The sequence below is a fragment of the Pezoporus flaviventris genome, unplaced genomic scaffold (assembly GCF_033815535.1).
Source record: "Pezoporus flaviventris isolate CSIRO_AGI_PZ_B2104156 unplaced genomic scaffold, CSIRO_AGI_Pfla_v1 ptg000001l, whole genome shotgun sequence".
NCBI lineage: Eukaryota > Metazoa > Chordata > Aves > Psittaciformes > Psittacidae > Pezoporus > Pezoporus flaviventris.
The window spans coordinates 34,718,686-34,737,727 of NW_026892549.1; the positions used below are offsets into that span (position 1 = coordinate 34,718,686).

Below are 19,042 nucleotides of genomic sequence, written 5' to 3' on the forward strand. Positions count from 1 at the left end.
GGCTTTCTTCAGTGCTATACTTACATTCTCCCTTTAAAATACCATTTCTCTGACAGCCAGCGAACCTCCAAATTGATCCGATTACCCATATCTTTGATATAAGGCTCTTAAATTTCAATTCTGTTGCTGAATCTGTATAAAGATCGCCTTGATGCATCTTTGTTTTCATAGCAAGGTTCTGCAATTAAAAATACAATTCTAACAGTTCTGTTTGGCAACAGTTTTGTTAACATGAAAAACGAGACTCTGGCTCCTGTGCAGGGATACCAGCAACATGAGTGAGGTGCTAGTAACATTTTAAGTGAGAAAGCTCATACAGAAATGCTCTTTTCCATTTGAAGAGCCCACAGACTGTAATTTTAGTTGTGGTGGCTGAACAAGTGTAACAGATATCCAGATGGTGTAAAAACAATAAATAAATAACATCTGACCTTGATTGTCTCTATAGAAACTTGCATATACCAGCAGATATATCTTCCTTCTCTGGTTGTGGAATGCAGGAGCTCAAACGCTGGAGATCCACAGGATCCTTTGATATTAAATCTGTGAAATATGTTTATATATATATATATAAAATATAATATAAATGTCTGTAAAAATGTCAGCTTTTATCATGAATGGATGGTAGGAAAAAATGTAGCATAAAAGCTCATGTATTTGTGGAATTCAGACCTTGTAACTTACACAGTCTTTATAGCTGTAACATTGTCAACCAGGGAAAGACGATTAACCTATTTACACCAATGTAGTTGAAACTACAAACCAATGTAGTGAAAACTATAAAATTTTAGTATACCTATATACTTGTCTCTTTTCTGATGCTGATACAAAGTCTATTAGCGGATATACCAGAACAGATACTTATAGCCTGGCACTTTGGTATATTTTTATTGAGATCCTGCATTTAGCTCCTGAGAGGTCTTTAACCATGGCTGCCTCCTGACATTTTCAATACTGCAATTAATAATAAATCTTTTTTGTTATTGCAAGTTTATTGATATAAAAGATTGCTGACATAGAACACAGTCAGGTGACAAACTTTATTTTTAAGCTTTGCAATTCAAAGCACTCCTAAGGAAGCACATTTAGGAGGCTGGGGTCCCTTGTCTCCTCATCTCCTTCCCACTATTTGTCAGCTTGTATGTTTGACAGCTTTTTTGCCTCTGAATAGTCAGTATTTTTCTACCCATGTGATTGTTTTCATGCTTCAAGAGGACACATTTGTATTTAAGACTAGAATATGAATATGTATTTCAAGGCTAGAACAAAACTAGTTCCAAATTTTTTAGAGCAAAGCTAGTAGTTTGTGTCAGTTACCTCCTAAATGTTCTAAAAGTCCCTTTAATGTAGGTTTAAGGCTGAGTCGAATTGACCACCTAAAAATATTTCCATAGCCTGGTTTCAGCTACCAAATATGATAAATGTCTCTGTTTTGCCTCCCCAGGAAATAAACAAAACAGCTTTTGATACTGCATGTCTTAAAAACAAGCCTATTGTGAAAAAGGATATAGTTAATATAAGGCAGAAGTGTCCTTAGATGCCAGAAGATTGTAGGATAAACCTAGTTACAGTTATTTTAGATGAAATTGGTTTGTTCTTGAAAACAATTTCAGCTTCATCTGTTTATGTCCAGTTTAAAATGAAACTAGCAAGTGTTACAAAGATGATATATAAAATGTGATGTCTGTGATCAAGTACACTTGATCCCAAATGCAAAGTGCCTAAGGGAAATGAAAGAGCCAAGCTTAGATTAAGTCCCTCCAGGGATCCTTTATAAAACTGAATACTTTGTTCCCCGTCTTCATGTGATAGACTCTACCCCATGTTTTTGAGAGATTCTTCCACCTCAGTTCTCCCTCTCCCTTCCCCACTCCCCATTTGGCATTCAAAGTAAAATCAAACACCAAAATGAGGATGCCTAGGAAAAACTCTGTGAAGAATGACAATTTTAAAATGACAGCTAAGATCCTTCCAGAAATAAGGCAGATGTTAACTGCATAAGGAGGTAAAAATGCCTTCCCACTTGAGCAATGGCACTTGGAATCTGTTGCTGATTTAAATCTGATGGTTTCTCTAATTTTTCTGGAAGATTGTTAGTCAGGATAATTTCTGAGACAAAAAGCAGCTACTTAAAGCTGCTTGTTGTTCTGCAGTGTTTGTTCAGGTTCTGTATAGCAAGTTCTAGACCAAAATACAACTGAGATGGTCAAGGGTACCTGTTCAAGGCAGTTTTTCATGTGGCTGGGCTGCTAATGATATAGCACATAAGCATGTTTCAAAATAAAAAAGTTACCCAACGACATCAACTGCAATGTGTCAGAATTTGCAGGTGCATTTGAAGATGAAGGAGTTGGAACTCTAGTGAAGATATTTTATCATGGGTGCTGATGTGCTGTAGTAATGCCAAGTACAAGCTGTGATCTTGATGGAACAGCTGCAATTTCAACAGCTGTAGTGATGTTCTGATTAAACAAAACATTTTGAGGATGTTTTGGTTTAACTTAGTCTAAAGTTTTGTGCCACAGCATAAGAAAATTTAAGGAAGAATTGTGAAGTGGTGATTTTTACTTACTGGAGAGGAAGTTATGAATACACTAAATTTAGAACATCAGAGCTGTGACAAGAGATACTGGGCTGATACAAAGAGATAATTTGCTTCTTTTCTAATAAATGATGAAACTGCCTATAGATGTTTTTTATTTGTAAATGTGTCCATCTGGTTTTCTGGAATTACACTGTTACCAAATAGGAATCAGATCCTAAAATGCATAAGCCCATGACTGCCAAAGTCTGGTCGTTGCCTGTGATTTTCAGCTTCTTTCGTGATTTCCTCCTTATGATAATACTGTGCTTTGGAAAGTTTTATCACACCCAAAGGCCTGCAGCTTGAAACATACTGAGGTAATTCATGCGTATGATGCCAAGTCATAGCATGACGTATAAAAAAACACTTTCCAGTTATTCAGTAGAGAAATAATGTTTCCTCTATCCAATGGGGGATAATAATTTTACTCTCTTGCCAGTTGCACATATTATTCATTGAAAATATTTTGCCCAGTGGGACATGGAAGCAATTAATTTGGTTCTTGCTCTGTCTGGAATATTATTTTGTTAAGAGTTACTGAAAGGTTTTCTCAAAACTTTTTAAAGTTATTAGCCCGCCATTAAGAAGTTTGCCTTTAATTGCTCATTCAGAAATCCAGAGCACTTGCTCTCATAGGAGCCTTCTATTTTTTTTTTTAAGTTACTTTTTAAAAAGATGGCTAAATTGAGTAATACAATTTCTAAACTTCCCTGTGGTGTCTGTGTTTTCATATAGTCATTTGGTTTTACTGAGCATGTTCATTTTCCTCATAATAAAACAGGGAACCCAAGATTAGATGATTTCTCAAAATCTCTCCCGCTTTTATTGCAAAGGCCCAAGGCAACTGGTTTATTTCCGACAAAATTGTTCTGAAAAGTTCCAGTGAGAGAGGTTCAATGGCACTCAATGCCATTTATTGTCATGCTTCACTACTCTTACCGGTAAAGTAATTTCATCATGCTTTGATTCAGTTTCCTTTCCTGCAACTAGGTTTATTGCTTCTCACCCTATCTCCTGAAGACACAGAGGAAGGTTTATTCTCTTGTCTGCCACAACCTTTTCCCCTTTGAAGAAAATGTCCCTTGTAGGTTTTGCTTCTCTGGATAAAATAAACTAAATATTTTCAGTCTTTTCTCCTTGTCATGTTTTAGACTACTGATCATTATTGTTGTGTTCTCATCAAGAAGAATGATGTTCAAAACAAGACACAGTCTCCCTAGTCTCTAGTTTTACAGACTGTGCTCTGGTGTATGTGTCAGTATGTTTACATTTTTTTTACTCAATACTGTTGACTTGAATCCAGCTTGTGTTCTGCTGTGCCTTCTGAATCTGCTTTAATAACAGTCATCATTCATCTACATCTGTATATTTGGTTCCTCGTGTTTGTCTTTATCAGTTTTTTCATTTCTGATAACTCTGGTTTTCTAAGCTCACTCTGGTTTCTGTTTGGATGCTGGTATACCTGCAGCCCTTCCCAGCTTCATGTATCATTATTGTATCTTAGCAGACAAATGCAGCCTAAATCTGAATGAGTCAACTTGTAGCTGTAGCTATGGAACAGAACACAGGAATTGAGCATACTGCTCATGTGGGTCTGCATATATTTTCATGCTTGACTTGTGGGTCTACATCTCATTTTACTGTTCACAAAGTACATAGCTCTTGTTCCATACATTTCTTGCATTTTACTTCTTAAAGTTCCACTTCCTTCACTTGCCAGGAGGTTGAACAATATAACCCAAATTCTGCTCAGGCTGCCCATTTGTATAATTGTATGGGATGTGGTGGACTTGGAAGGGGTATGCCAGAGCAAGTCTGAACCCAGATTTGCTCTTTAATGTATATGCATTTTTTCAAGTATGTCACTATTGTATTTTAGCTTGCGGTGGAGGTATCTGGAAATTGAGCTTACAAGCCTGATGAATGCAGAAAGGTTTGATTCTCTTTTCATGGGTAAGCTCTGTTCCCATTTGCCCCAAAGCAAGGGCTCCAGTCAAGTGTTAGAAGTGAGCCAAAGGCTTGGCAACCAAATAGTCGTATTGCTCTTTATTAGTTCAGGTTTCAATAGGCACAAATGAAATCCTCCCATGCATACAATTCCAAAGGGAACTGCTATGCCACAAATAGGTGACTATACATTATGTTTCACCATAACTTAGTTTATTTAAAACAGATTTTATATTGAAGCACTCTGAGTCACATTTTAGTTTCAATCCCATGAGGAAAGCTTCAGCTATATAAGGTAAAGTGGTGGGTCCATTCAGGATGCATCACTTCCTTTTAAGAGATGATGGATTAAACTCTGGACACATCAGATGCTGCTTTATCCTCACTGCTTATTATGTTTCTTCTGTGGAAGTATTGCAGATAAATAGGGACCTGATTTCATATTAGTTGGCTTCTGAGAGTATGATCTCTGGCTGATGCCCACCTCTCAGCTGCTTCTAAATACTTGCTGGACTCCCACTGTACTCCTTTCCATTGCTTGCCATATTTCTGTAATCGAGAATGCTATGCATAAGTAAGAGCAAATTTATGATATCAGCATTTGTCTTGCATGTATTTTAGTACCCACCAGATGTGCAATATCTTCCAAAAACATCTTCTCTCTAGTATTTCTCCTGTCGTTCTGGAACGGTGTTTGCCAAGCTCCATGCATAGCTCTCCAGCCTGCTTCTCTTCATCCTCACCAGCACCAAAACCCCTTCACTCTCTGTAAGGAGGGAAAGAAAATGTTTCCTGTGGATCCTGTTGCAGGAAGAGAAAGTTTAACAAAACAGTGCTCTCATCTTTTTCCCAGGCTACGATAACTAGCCAGTGAGATGATATTGTAGTTATGGGGCCAAAGTCATGCAAGGAACATTGAAAGAGTATGTGAAGTATTATAGCAGCCAAAGCAGAGATGTAAGTACACTGTATGTTTATTTAAAAGATTTCATTTTTTTTAGAAGGGTTTATCTAACATAAACTGAAGCTCTCAAGAGTCTCATTATTCGTATTTTCTCCAGAGCTTCCTCCTACTTATATTTATAATGATGGGAATAAGTTGGAATTCAAATTGTATTGACTTTATTCGTAGAAAAAGACCATAGAAGGCGATGACAAATGTGCCGTTCATTGCAAGAATAATATCCAGTGGTTCTGAAGACATTTATATTCTCCTCCTGTTTGAAATCTGTAGACTTTAGTACTTTGATAAATGTTCAAATGAAATACTGAAGTGAGAAAGCTGTAGCATCCCAAAAGACATAAAACATGGAATATTTTTGCCTAAAACTCTATTACCATTGCTTACTTTGTGGCCAAAGTATTCTTTGCCAACATTGGTCAGGCTGCTCTGCTAGCTGCTCTCTAGAAAAGTGGTGAAGCAGTGCCTTTCTTCTCTTCTTCCACAGTCTCCAGTCTCAAACAGGAGATATGTCAAACTTGTTCTCTAGAAATAAGGCAATTTTAACTCGTCAAACAAACTTTAATCAGCAGTCCACAAACAGCACACTTTTGCCGAATTAACTACCACACACAGTGGTAACCTCTACTAGTAAATTTCTGTTTGCAGATTCCAGCCACAGATTGCATTGCCTAGCAGTTCACAAGCCAGTACTGTCAGTAATCATTTCATGCTTATGTAGTGCTGCTGTCCCTGCACAAGACTGGGATATACATTCACAGAGTTGTCAACTCTTCCTCCTCCTGAAAAATCATAGCCAGGTAGATCTGTGGGAGAAAGGAAGTACTGTTCCACCCATCTTATAGAAGGAAATTGAAGTATAAAGACATGTGACTTAACAATAACAGCTGGAAATAGTCCAGACATTACATGCTACAGTCTTGACTCTAAAGGATAAGACTTCATTAAGATTCTTATTCCTCGCTGATGTGAGGTTCACATACCCAGACTACAATGAGCTACAAGATGTGGCATGCTTCTCACAAATAATGATGTGCATCTTGGAAAGAGAAAATATAGCTTGTGCACTTTCCCTTGATTTTTGAAAGGATTACTATAGATCAATTTGTACCTGAGCAACTCTTCATTCACAATTGCCTTAGTATGAAGAAAAGACATCAATCAGTCTAACAAGTTGAATTATCTAGCTCATCTCTATTTGATTAAAAAAAAACAAACCAACCCATCAAAAACCTCTCTTGAGAGTTTTTTTACATTCTTTGGTGTACGTAGCATGACCAAAAAGAATTGATCATAATGTTTCTGTGAGTACTTTTAAAAAGAGCCAATTCTGTTTATTTGTAGTTAGAACACTGCTTGTAGGTCACAAAAATTCTTGCTCAAGGCTTTTCAAAAACATTTCTGAAATCTGTAGTCATTCATCATTAAGCAGCTAGTGCCTGAAACCAAAAGGTTTCTATGAGAGCTCCATTAGGAATGACTGCACATACACATTAGAATTTTTTCAGAATTCTTAGAATAACTATGAAAGAGTAGATGTTAAGATGGTCTGATCTATGAAAATCGGTTAAATTCTGTTTGTAGTCCTGTAATTTAACCCCAAATTCTGCCTTTGTGAGAGGAGATGAATAACTAACAAAACATTTGTGTACTAACTTTTTAAAAAAAATAGGCCAAAAAATGGCAAGCCAAATTGCCAGTCTGGGAGCTTTTGACCAGTTACTGCTGGAGTCTTGCAGGCTTACTGTGTTATTTGGTTAGGATGGATGTGGCTGCTAATTTGTTCCATGATGTTCATTTCAGTGTAGGAAGTCATTTAAGGCTAGGCAGAATATTGTTATTATACATACAAGCCTTTTACTTTCACTATTAACAAACATCACACAAATATATGACAACTTGATGCTGCAATACAAACTCTTCTCTGTAAATTTGCTATCAACACTGGTTTTAGCAGTGCCTCCAGTCTGTCGCATCTTATAGCTTCCTTCAAGAAACAAAATCAAAGCAGACAGCATAGGCTTTTCAGGATGCTGAAGCAATGCTAGGGTTTTACTGTGTGCCATTAATCACCCAAGACAGCAGACCTTGAGAACATTTTCTGCGTGTGTTGTCTAACCAAATAAAAGACCATAACTTCAGCAACAACTTTGTTTGACAGTGATGTATTGTCCAGAATTACAAGCAGAGTTGGTTTTAAGTAGGCCTTTGTTCTTCATGCTCTCTACCATAAATTCTGTTCTGGCTAGATCTTATTCTTAAAGAACAAATCTAACTGAAATATAAATGAAGGCTACTGTTTAGACTTTATTTCTACTACCCAAGATTGTTTTAGCAGTACTTGAGATAAACTGCTAATGTTTCTCTTCAAAATTAGCATCCACAAACCGTACTGAGGAAAACTGTAACTGTTGCTTTGCTTTCAGCACTTTTCTACAATATTGGTTTAGTGTATTCTTCCACACCCAGTAGCATTTAAGTTAATGAGTGAATGTTTGAAGCTAATCTCTTGCCACCCTTGATTTGGATGTAGTTCTGGAGCATTAGAACTGTACTCCCTTACGGTAAAACCTAAACAGGATGTTTAGGTTTACAAGTTCATCTAGTGTTACACAGCACTAGAGTCCTGAAGCACATGCAGCATGGTTATCAGAATGAATTCCAGTGCTGAGGATCTAAGCTCTATATTTCATTAAATGCAATTTTATAGCTAGAGCAGGAGACATTCTTTTCTCATTAGATGCTTAAATAAACAAGGAGTGCAACTATTTATGTTTTACCGAGGAACTTTGCAATTTGGTAATGGCAGCTCTCTTTTGAATCATACATTCACCATTTCAATAGAGGAGGAACACATAAAAACAAGGGGTTTTCTTTAATGATATTAACATCCATAATACAAACAATAAGTTAAACACAGTAAAAATAATTAAATAAAGCTTGAGGTTCCAGCCCTCATACAAATAATTCAAATCTATAAAACAAAGACAAGTCAAATATAAAACTAGTGAAAAAAAAAGGTAGTTTCCATATAATATCAATTAAATGAATGGAAATAAAGTTCTGACTTCTGGCATCCACAGCATTCAGCAAGGGCCAAGCCTTTACATCCTCTCCTGCCTGCATAGCTGCATGCATAGAGAGGTTGCATAACCAGACTTTCCAGGGAACCCAGACACCTTGACCTGGGATGTGGAAGTCATGTTTCCAATATGCCTTCTTATAGCACAGTTCTTAATGTATTCTTAAGAATGTGTAATGCTGACACAGCTATAGGTGTCATCCTCAAGATTCTACCACATTTGGTCTATAGCAATGAACCCTGTACAGCAAATATCACCTTAGTCCGAGTAGACTTTAATCCTTCACATACTAGTGATGATAATGCTGATGCTGCTTCTTTCACTTTCTGCGGCAAATCCTCATCACCCTCTCAGTACTGGTCTTAACAGGTTAGATTTCTAGGACTTGAGCTTTAGTATTGTTCAGTGTGCTGAGGAAAGATTTTAAACTTAGGCCCTGTATAAATTCTATACTTGAGTTAAATAAATTAAAACTGTACCAATACTTCCAGACCAAATGCTGGTTCATAAGTGTAAGTAGATAACTTGATATGCATAATATCATGCATGGGAATACTCATTTAAATGTTAAATAATTTAGCTTCCCACTGAGTGGTTTTCAGGTAATTCAGTGTAGTTAAGATAATATATTGACCACCTCTCCACCTCAGGAACACCGATGCTAGTGGCAGACCACACAAGCATTTAAAATGAAAGCCGCTTATGACATTCAGAACATTAATGTCCTGGCATCAATATAGGCTTAATCTTGTTCATTTGAGTCCAGCTGTAGAAAAGTCACTTTGGTTCAGGAACAAACTGGCTCTTGGCAATTACTGCATTCATATTGGACTCAATCCAATTTAGGTATCTGGTAACTCTGGTGTAAACACCAGGCTTGTTTTTCTTTGCACAGCCATCTCCCCAGCTGACAATCCCATAAAGCATCATCCTGCCATCATATTCACAGATCATGGGGCCACCAGAATCTCCCTGACAACAGAAAAAGAACATATTAGTCCATTTTCCACAGATGGAGCCTTTTTAACAGGGAGAGTGCTATTGTTTTTCTAAGGTGAAGCAAGCTAGTAAATGCCTACAAGCTAAAGTTTTGATTTTCAGGAATGCTGCATACATGGAACAGAAGGCTCATCATCTGCTGTGACTTGAACAGGCTGTAGCATAAGGAGTTTTCTTCTAGCCCCATCCCAGGAGGGAACAGAGAAAGTAGCTACCTTGCACATAACACTTCATCCTAAGTTTATAATACCATATAATAGGCTAGTGATATAAGGTTAAAGACCACACAGCCAATTCTTTACAGATCAATTGTCCTCAAGTCCTTATGGACAGGGAAGACACATTCTTTTTACTTGCTCATATGGCCACTCTGCCCACTAAGGGTGCAGGGAAATAAATGCAGTATTGAGGAATCTATGAAGGGACTTAGCATCCCCCTGTAATCTACCTTTTACCCCTTTGCAGAGCTATAGTTAGTATTAAGTGCAAGCTGAGACTGGAATAGTTGCTATATTCCTCTGATGCTTATCTACCAGCCAATTGCTTTAATAGGTTGTAAATAAAGCCTTGAACAGCAACAATGGCTGAGACACCACACTTCTTGTGTCTCCAAAGGCTGTCTGAAGGGGTAACACTTAATTCTAGGTCCCAACCCTCCTCCATGTTTGGCCACACTACAGGCTGACTCCACTGGATGTACTAAATTCCTACTACATAAAGAGACTCCTCTGACTAGTAGAATTACATATACCAGCAGCTGATGCCTATAGTGTACATGCATCCAGAATTATTTGGAAGATAAAACAAACCAGTTTTACCTTGCATGCATCAGTCTCCCACATGGGATCTCCAGCACAGACCATATTGTCAGTAACTCTGATACTGTCATAGTACTCATGCTTGCATTTTCTCTGTGATATTAAGTTTACAGTGGCTGACATTAGTCTTTGAGCATAGAAGATATCATCTGCAAATAAAAAGATGAATTATTTTCACCATCCAAGACAAAAAGCCCCAACCAACAACAATACCAAAACACCCACTTTCAGCTCTGAAAAGAGATTGTATAGCCATTTCATTTTCAGTTTGGGGCTCTTATTTGCAGCTTAATTTCACTGTTAATAAGTTAAAAACAAGCAAGCCAAACACAAGCTATAAGGCTTAGATTTCAGAGAAGGAGTTTGATAGTTTGTGAAGGAAGTTCTGTACAAGTGCAATCCTTCATTAATCCTCCAATACAGCTTTAATTTTTTCCTACTCCTCACCACATCAAAAATGAAAATATTGCTGTGTTTTACCTCTTGGCTTTGTATGGCTGCAAGTGATCAGCATGAAACAGGAAATACCATGGACAACCAGAGAAAACAATAGCAAAGAATCTTCAAGAGATGCACAGGGAGTATGTAGAATAATAGAAAAGAATCTTTTAATCCTTTGCAGATCATACTATAGAAGCATCTGTTCCCATATTGTGGAAGTAAAACTTTGGAAAGAAGTAATTTACTTACAAAATTCTTGTTTCCCATAGCCAGCTATTTCACACCGGGTATTGTCTGCTAAGTAAAGGTTCTTCTCTGGCAAGCAGACTGTTCTGACATATTTGGATTCTACTGCACACTGTCCAGAAGCTGTTCTTATCCTTATCAAAGCTACAAAACAAGTCAGACAGATTTGTAAAGTAAGTTTTCCTCCCCATCAAATTCTCTGACAATAGGAGCATTAGATAGAGATAATGAGAATAGTTTCAATTACAGTTCTGGTTATATACGGTTCTTCTCATTGCTTTTGGAATTACAGTGGATCATTATTTGTTAACAAAATTAATTTCCCCAGCACTAGAATTGGCAAACATTCCATCTTGAACCTCCTTCCTGAAAGGACAAGGGCTGATAGCTCAGGGAAGATTCTTCTACAAGTGTATCTTCAGATGTTTTAAAACCTCAGTTTCCTGTCTGGCTGTAGATGGCAGCATCTGCTGCCCTGCTGAAGAAGGGGCAGTTTATACTGTACTTCTCACCAGAGATGAGAAGTACAGTAAAATCTTAATAAATAGTAATTTTCCTTAGCAGCAGGAATTTGGAATGGGTAGTGGAGTTCCAAGTGTCAATTGCAAGAGTGCAAATTGCAACAATCTCTGACTTTGTTGGCTTAGTGATAAGTTCGTGAAAGTTAGAGACTTAAAGTCAGGATTAATTCTGAATAGCCTTTGACTAATGTGGTACTTGGTATGGCATTTCCCTACTATATGATGAAACCTACTATGCATGCATTTTTCATTGTTGTCTATGCATAATGTGATCTCTGTAGACACAGAATAAGATACAAGTGGGACGCTGCCACCAGTGCTTATGGAAGAGCCACACTTTATACAAGTCCAGAGATAAGACAGGCTTATACTTGACTGCATACCAAGTAATGCATCAGACATGTCGCAAACCAAGTTTACACAACTGAAAAAGTTGCTCTTTGCCCAAGCCTAGTTCTCAGAGGTGCCTAGCTCCTGTTCCATTTCATCTTATCTCTGGTTTTACTTCTTTCAGAAAATGTATGCCACAGTTACACAGCCTTTGGCTACCTCAGTTTTTTTAAAGGCTCCTATTAAGATAACACTTACCAATATCATTGTCATTGCCACCGGTGTCATCTGTAAAGTCAGGGTGAGAAATTATGTCATCAACCATGAACACTTGCTCCTTATCATCAGTAACATTCAGCATGGACTTTCCAAGGAAGACTTTGTAAGCCGATTTGTTTTGTGGGTTTTTTGACCTGAGTGAGAGTAAAGAGATTCATGAAGATTACCAGTTTGAGAGCAAGGTCAACAGCTTAGATACAGTCCCAGTTCTGTTTCATGTTCACTTTAACACTGACAAGAAAAAAAAACAAAATTTAGTCAGCTTTGAAAGGTAATACAATACTCTAAAGGAAAGCATACCAATTTTTAAGATGGATGTTCATCTACCTTAAAAAAATAGGCATTTTGAAATGCACGCCTAGTTTAGCTGCTACTAATGCCAGCCACTGGTGATGAGAATCTTCTGCAAGATACGAGGAAGATCAGCTTCCCTCAAGAACAGTAAAATCCACCCATAAATGCATTGCTCAACAGCATTTCACCTCTCAGAATAGCTAAGTTCTGTGAGCAGCAAAGGTAAAACTGAAACCCTAGCTCCAGTTTTGGCTGAAGTTGTTTAAATGGCATAATCCACCAAAATGTTACTATCTTGCTATAACGCCTTTTGCTATACTTGGACCCCCAGAGCTTAATGTTTACACCTACTCTTCCCATTTTGCTCAAACGAGCATTCTTACTATGGTACATTTTGAAGGCTTGCTCAGTGAGCAGCATGCAAAGAAATCACCTGAAGAAAGTTGCAAATAAGAAGGACGTGGAATGGTAAACTTACGGACTATGAAAACAGTGTGCTGCTGTAAGCACCCAGCAAGGGTCAATGAGGCTGCCACCACACAGGAAATGGTCAATGCCCCTTACGTTTTGGAAGATGCCAGCTATCCAGGGCTGAGACTCAGCCTCTGCCTGACTTCCACCAACAATCTTGTAGTACTTGCTCATGCTTCTTTGACCACAGGCATGCCCTGCAAAGAGAGAAATTTTGTTCAGATGTTCTTAACACTGCACTAACCTTGTGCTATTAAAAATAATAATAATCAGTTGTCTTGAAACTGATATTACTTACCACACTTTGCCATGTTGCAGGGTGTTTCCTGAATGGTGAATCCCTTTTTGGTGTAGCACCACGGCCTGTCCCTTCCATTTGGGTTTCTGGAAGAGAAAGGAAGCATTCTTTCCATAAAGACAGAATTCTAAGGTACTACCATTTCTTCAAAGAAAACTAACTGTCCTGTAAAGGCCAGAAGTGTTCTGCTGCAACATATGCCAGATAAAATTTGCAACTACCTATTAGTGTTGCATACTGGGAATTTTGCAGTATGATCAGCTTCAGTGGAAAGCAAGAACTCCAGAGAGTCACATTCCAAATATTTTTAGTAAAAATTTATTTTTAAACACATGTACCATCATGTGAGGCACTTTGGGGGCTGTGACAATAGAAGTTATCCCAGAAAGAGCAATGCTTTTCTTACCTGCAGTAGTTGTGTTTGCCCAGACCAAGCTGCAAAGCATTCCTCATATGAGCATGGTAATAACCCCTCCTGATTACTGAAGGAAGGTCCCATGGCAAACATTCGTCTTCTGTTGCCATTCCTCTGTAATCCTGCCCATTCTCAGTGTAGCACATGCTGGTGGTGTCTGATAAAATAAATTTTGTTATCAGCATATTCTTGTTCTTGATTTTTCTGAGGCAGAAATAATCTCTATGGAATCTTTTAATAAGAATGAGGTTAATTCATTACACTTTATTACAACAGATTAGGCAAATATCTGGACCAGTTATATATTATTAAATTTGTTCTGTAAGAATTTTGAGTATCAAGAATCTTATGCTTTAAAGCATACACATTGCTTCTTTAATGGTTTCAGTTTACTTCACAATATAATCAGTTCTTCTGCTTCTAAAGAGTCCCAAACAAGTTCACTTTTTTCACCCCAAACTAAAACACTTGTGAGGTTGGCAACATTTGTGAAGAGACAGGAACAAAAGTTAAAGATACTGATTTTGCAACAGTATTAGTTATTTCTGCTCACTTCGCATAAAGCACTCAAGGATTTCCAGTTATGTGCTTATGGATAATACTTTCACTTGGCACTTTGTATTCATGATGTACCCATCTCCTTTTATCTTTTCAATCAATTTTGTGTTTAGATAGATACTCTACCTAGTTCACAATTAATCCCAGTGTATCCTTCAGGGCATATGCAACGATTAATTCCGCTAAAGAGGTAATAGGTGATACAGGTTCCTCCATTCAAACAATGGCATTCTGTTAATTAAAAGACATCACTAATTAGACAAACATTTAAATGGTGAAGTAAATTAACATGTAGTTGCAAACTAAGTTTTAGGTGTTTAAGTATCATTAAGAATCCCTTACATCAAGATGTACTTGCAAGATAAGTTCTTTTTAGGTTCAAGCAGAACAGGCAGCTACTTACCCTTGTGATCTGATCTGTGTTTATATGGGAGTTTGTAGTAGTACTTCTTCCTATAAAACTAAGGGAAAAAAAAAAAAAAAGAATTGAGGAAAGTTTTGTTTGTATGGTTTGATTATCTTCCCTACTGCATACCTGAGCAAAGCAGAATTGGGAAGAGAAAGGAAAACCCACAAAACACCTTCATAAAAGCCCCAGAAGGCTGGTGCACTGCATCAAGTCATCACTGTAGTAATTTCTGCAATAAGGATCTAAACAGCTGATCAGTGTCCCTAGAACAGGCACAGAAGCTTGTCCCTCTCAGACACCAAGCTGTGCAGCAAAGGTGTAATGTTCTCCAGCTGCCTCTGTCATTTTAGTGACCTTGGTACTTCACATTTGTGCCACGGAACAAAAGCCAGTAGATTTCTAGTACGGTAGATTCTTGCCCTGCACTTCAGCTCCTGCCTCTGCTTTGCAGGCTGAATATTATATTCTCCATGGAATTAATTAAGATTAGGCCTTTAGTATACTTCTCCCAGAGGGCAAGTGGGGTTGCCTGAGCTAAAACAAGTAGCAGTAACAATATAATTCCATAGTGTTGGTGAATGGCTCTGCTGATAGGTAGGAACTGCCATACAAGATGATGGTCAAATTCATATCTGTTACTCCTCTTTTAGCATCATACTTTCAAATAGGGTAGGTGGAAATTTAGTTAAGGCCCAATACCCAGCTCCATGAAATATCACTGAATTCTTAGGACTTGGTGTTCAGACATAAATTACATTAAAAGAAAAATAATAGCTAAATTATTGCATGAAATTTTTACTATTTAAATGCTAGCAGACATCTTCGGGTGGAGCAGAACCAGAAGAAAAACTAAAGGGTTCAAAAACGTGTTTCTTGGAGGTATATATACAGCAGATGCATATGTACAAGCAAAGGCAGTAAAACCAAAATTCAAACCAAAAGCCTGCTACATCACCCAAAGCAGAAGTATAATTAAGACCAGAAGTGGTCCCAAGTGGACACCCCCTCCACCCCCCAACATTTATTTCAAAACTTACAGACTCCAGTCCCGTGACAAGCAAGCCCAGGGCTACTGTGAGGAAGATGAGTAACTTCATGTTCTTAGTTAACGTCTCGCTTCGTTCCTCTTCTATCCCCAATATTTTGGTTCTGAAAATAAAAGAGGAACTTCACATCATGTCATAGCTTGCAGTGCCAGCTTTCTTGCTTCTGTTGCCTTCAGCTCATTTCAAAATAAGTCACAACACAACTGACAGAAGAATTCAGCATTGACCTGCTGTGGAATATCTGCTTATTATTTCCATATGTTAAATTAAAAGTTATCATTTGAAGCTTTTCTGCACAGTTAGCAATATAGCCAGACTTTTTGTAGAGGTTGAATGAAGCTGATAAAAGAAAAATTGAAACTTGGAAAAAAAAAATCCATTCTCAGTTTCAGCAGTTTGGACTAACACAGTTGGAAGTTGGCAGATGTATTTAGCTGCTGTCCAGCTGTTTGTACCTGTTAACTGATTATCACCAACCATCCACATGAAGGCTATGAAAGGGAAAGCTCCTTTTTTCATTACCTCTATAGTTGCTGACTGTGCTTTGTTGATGCCCAGCACTTGCATAAGCCCAGACACCTCACCAGCTGCCTCTGGCCACTGCAAACTCTTAAGAGTCTGGTCTTGGTGTTACCTCACTTATTTACAGGATTAGAGAGGCTTGGAACATATTCTGTCTGGATCTTTTATATGCAGCTGGATCCTCTAGCCAAGCATATATAGCAGCCTTCCCAGGTGTGACTGTTAAAAAGAACTAGCTTTTAAAAACAGCAGGGAAAGAGAGCTATGGAGTGCCAATATGGCTTTTTATCTATTTTTTAAGTTGCAATACAAGCCATGTTTGGGGGGGGGGGGGGGGTGTCTTTTGGTGGCTTGTTTTTGGTTTTGTTTTTTAAGTGTCCTCAGCTCTAGAACACTAGAAAACTTGGTTTTTAAGAGATTCCATGGGAATTTTGGTTCTTTTTACATCAGCAAGCAGTGAATGCAGTAGGAGAGAGTATACAGAGACCTGCTCCACACTGCCTCAGAGGCTGCTACAGGGGCTAGTTCTAGCTTGGTCCTGCAGACTGAATACCTTCTGCTGCTTGGGGCACATGTCCCAGTTAGGTTTTATTTAGAAGACATACAATGCAAGTAGTCTAAAGCCACTTGGAGGGAAAGGGGGCAAGCTGGGGGGAACCAAAACACAAAGAATAGAGAAGATCATAAGATTCACTTGAGGAAACCTGCCATGACCCAAGCCAAAATGCTAACGTAGATGGATCCTTTACTTGCAAGGAGGTTTCATAACACAAGAAAGCAGATCATGCTTCAGGACATGCACACCTTTCAGACTCTGCTGAAATTTCAGCAAGTATATTTTTCCCTAAATATTATTTATACTAAGATGATTATCTTTAGCATAGTTGGCAGCTTTGCAAGTAGTTTGCCCGTTGTTACCATAATTAGCTTCCCAGGCCCAACCCTAGCATCGCAGAGAGCTGCGCTGCAAATATCTTGTGAAAACTACACTAGACAGTAGGATGCAGAGCAGATCTCCCCACTCTGAGATGCCGCATCACCTGAGAGGTTCCCCTTCTATTTAATTTAAAGAGCAACCGCTTAATTCTGTTTGTCCTTGGCCTGGCGCTTTCGCCCTTAAATCGCACTCGGGTCCCAGGGACACGGCACTTACCAGCGCGGGAGCCGAGCGACGGTACAACGATGCCGGTGCGGGATTGCAGGTGCTTGCGAGCGCGAAGCAGTGGTGCAGGCGCGGCGCGGAGCGGGCTCTATAAAGGCCAGAGCCGGAGCTGGGGCGGGCCCGCCGCTGCCGCTGCCGCCACCGCCCTGGGGCGGAGCCGTGCCTGCGTCCCCGCCGGGACCTGCAAGTGCCTCGGTGCTGGTGCTGCTGCAAACACGGCAGTGCTGCAGTGACTCAAGGGGGGAATTTTAAATGCCGCTCGTTTGGTTTCGTGCGGCGGGGGAGAATGGGGAGAGCAAACAGTTTTGTTGAAAGTTATCGTTCTGCAAGGGGCTGCCCCGCGGCGGTCAGTAGTACTTAAAGGCATTAAAAAAGATGCAACAGCTAGGAGAAAAATAACTTGTGTTGAAACACGTCCAGAGATACGAATAAGGGGAATGTATTTTATTCATATGGGGCCACCCATAATGAGAAAAGTACATGATTTAATAATTGCTAGACGATTAAATTGATTGAGGTGTGGGTCAAGCACAGCCCACTGGGAGGGGGTATTGGGCCAGAATGTGTTTTCAGAGCTGCTGCCAGCTGAAACACAACATTTGGGGCTGCAGAGCATTCCTCCTGCCAGCTGGAATCTATTAGGGCACTGGGTCACAGCCGGGGCTGAACTCCTCCAAAGTTACTTACAGCGCCCTTGGCGTTGAGCAATCTTCTGCTCCCAAGAAATTGGTCATGGCTTTCCCATAATTTCTGTCTTCCAAAAAAATATTCAAATGGGGTGGTTTCATAAGAGGTGGATAGAAGACTGACAGGTGTCTCTATAAGAATGCAGTTCAGTCAAATATGATTTTCACATTGTCCTGGTATGGTGTAGCAATGTAGTGAATAACAGCCAACCAGTACTCGGTATTTGTGGGTATATTCATAGACTTTATCTTCAGGCAGTGTAGGTGATTAACTTGAGGCAGGCCTTCATAGGCTGTGTAGCTGATGAAGAGCTGTTTCTGAAGAGGCTGGACCAGGGCAGGTTTTGCCCTGTTTTTCTCTCAAGATGAATGTTTTCATAACTGGACAATTCAGAGCTTAAGGATACCACCCTTTTGTGTTTGATATCTAGCCTAACTGGTGTGAGTATGGCTTAGTTTTCTTCTTTCCTCCCCACCTTTTATCATGTAGGGATATGACAAGGGGTAACGGCTTTAAACTGAAAGAGGGTAGATTTAGATTAGATATAAGGAAGAAGTTATTTACTATGAGGGTGGTGAGGCACTGGCAGAAGTTGCCCAGAGAAGTTGTGGATGCCCCATTCCTGGCAGTTTTCAAGGCCAGGATGTATGGGGCTTTGGGCAACCTAGTCTAGTGGAAGGTGTCCCTGCCCATGGCAGGGGGTGGAACTGGATGATCTTTAAGGTTCCTTCTAACACAAACCATTCTATGATTCTATTCTATTTATGTCAAGTCTGTGGTATAACCATACTTTTATTTGGGTATTGGCCATTTACATTCTCTATTTCTTTCTGTTCAGACCTTCAAGCTCATCTCAGAACAGACCTCTGCTGAAAGCATGCTGAATTCACTTCATTGAATGGTAGGAACTGAGTCAAGAGAAACGGCCCAAGCTGGAAGACCAGAAATGAACACAGGTTAGGAACAAAGCT

At 39.1% G+C, this 19,042-nt stretch overlaps 1 protein-coding gene and 1 long non-coding RNA gene across 2 annotated transcripts; both read right to left on the reverse strand.

Annotated features, from left to right (window-relative positions):
• Positions 1 to 4,739: 4,739 nt before the first annotated feature.
• On the reverse strand, positions 4,740 to 5,974 carry LOC133268224 (uncharacterized). Its single transcript, XR_009743013.1, has 2 exons — positions 5,880 to 5,974; positions 4,740 to 5,297 (listed from the first exon to the last, which is right to left on the reverse strand). It is a non-coding gene; the product is annotated as an uncharacterized LOC133268224 (long non-coding RNA).
• A 2,387-nt stretch (positions 5,975 to 8,361) lies between these two features.
• PLAU (plasminogen activator, urokinase) lies at positions 8,362 to 15,873 on the reverse strand. The gene is made up of 10 exons (XM_061451162.1): positions 15,692 to 15,873; positions 14,649 to 14,706; positions 14,372 to 14,476; positions 13,679 to 13,844; positions 13,273 to 13,358; positions 12,982 to 13,171; positions 12,189 to 12,343; positions 11,083 to 11,223; positions 10,393 to 10,541; positions 8,362 to 9,547 (listed from the first exon to the last, which is right to left on the reverse strand). Exons 1-10 carry the CDS (start codon positions 15,749 to 15,751, stop codon positions 9,353 to 9,355), a joined length of 1,305 nt encoding a protein of 434 aa, XP_061307146.1. The 5' UTR covers positions 15,752 to 15,873; the 3' UTR covers positions 8,362 to 9,352.
• Between the last annotated feature and the right edge of the window lie 3,169 nt (positions 15,874 to 19,042).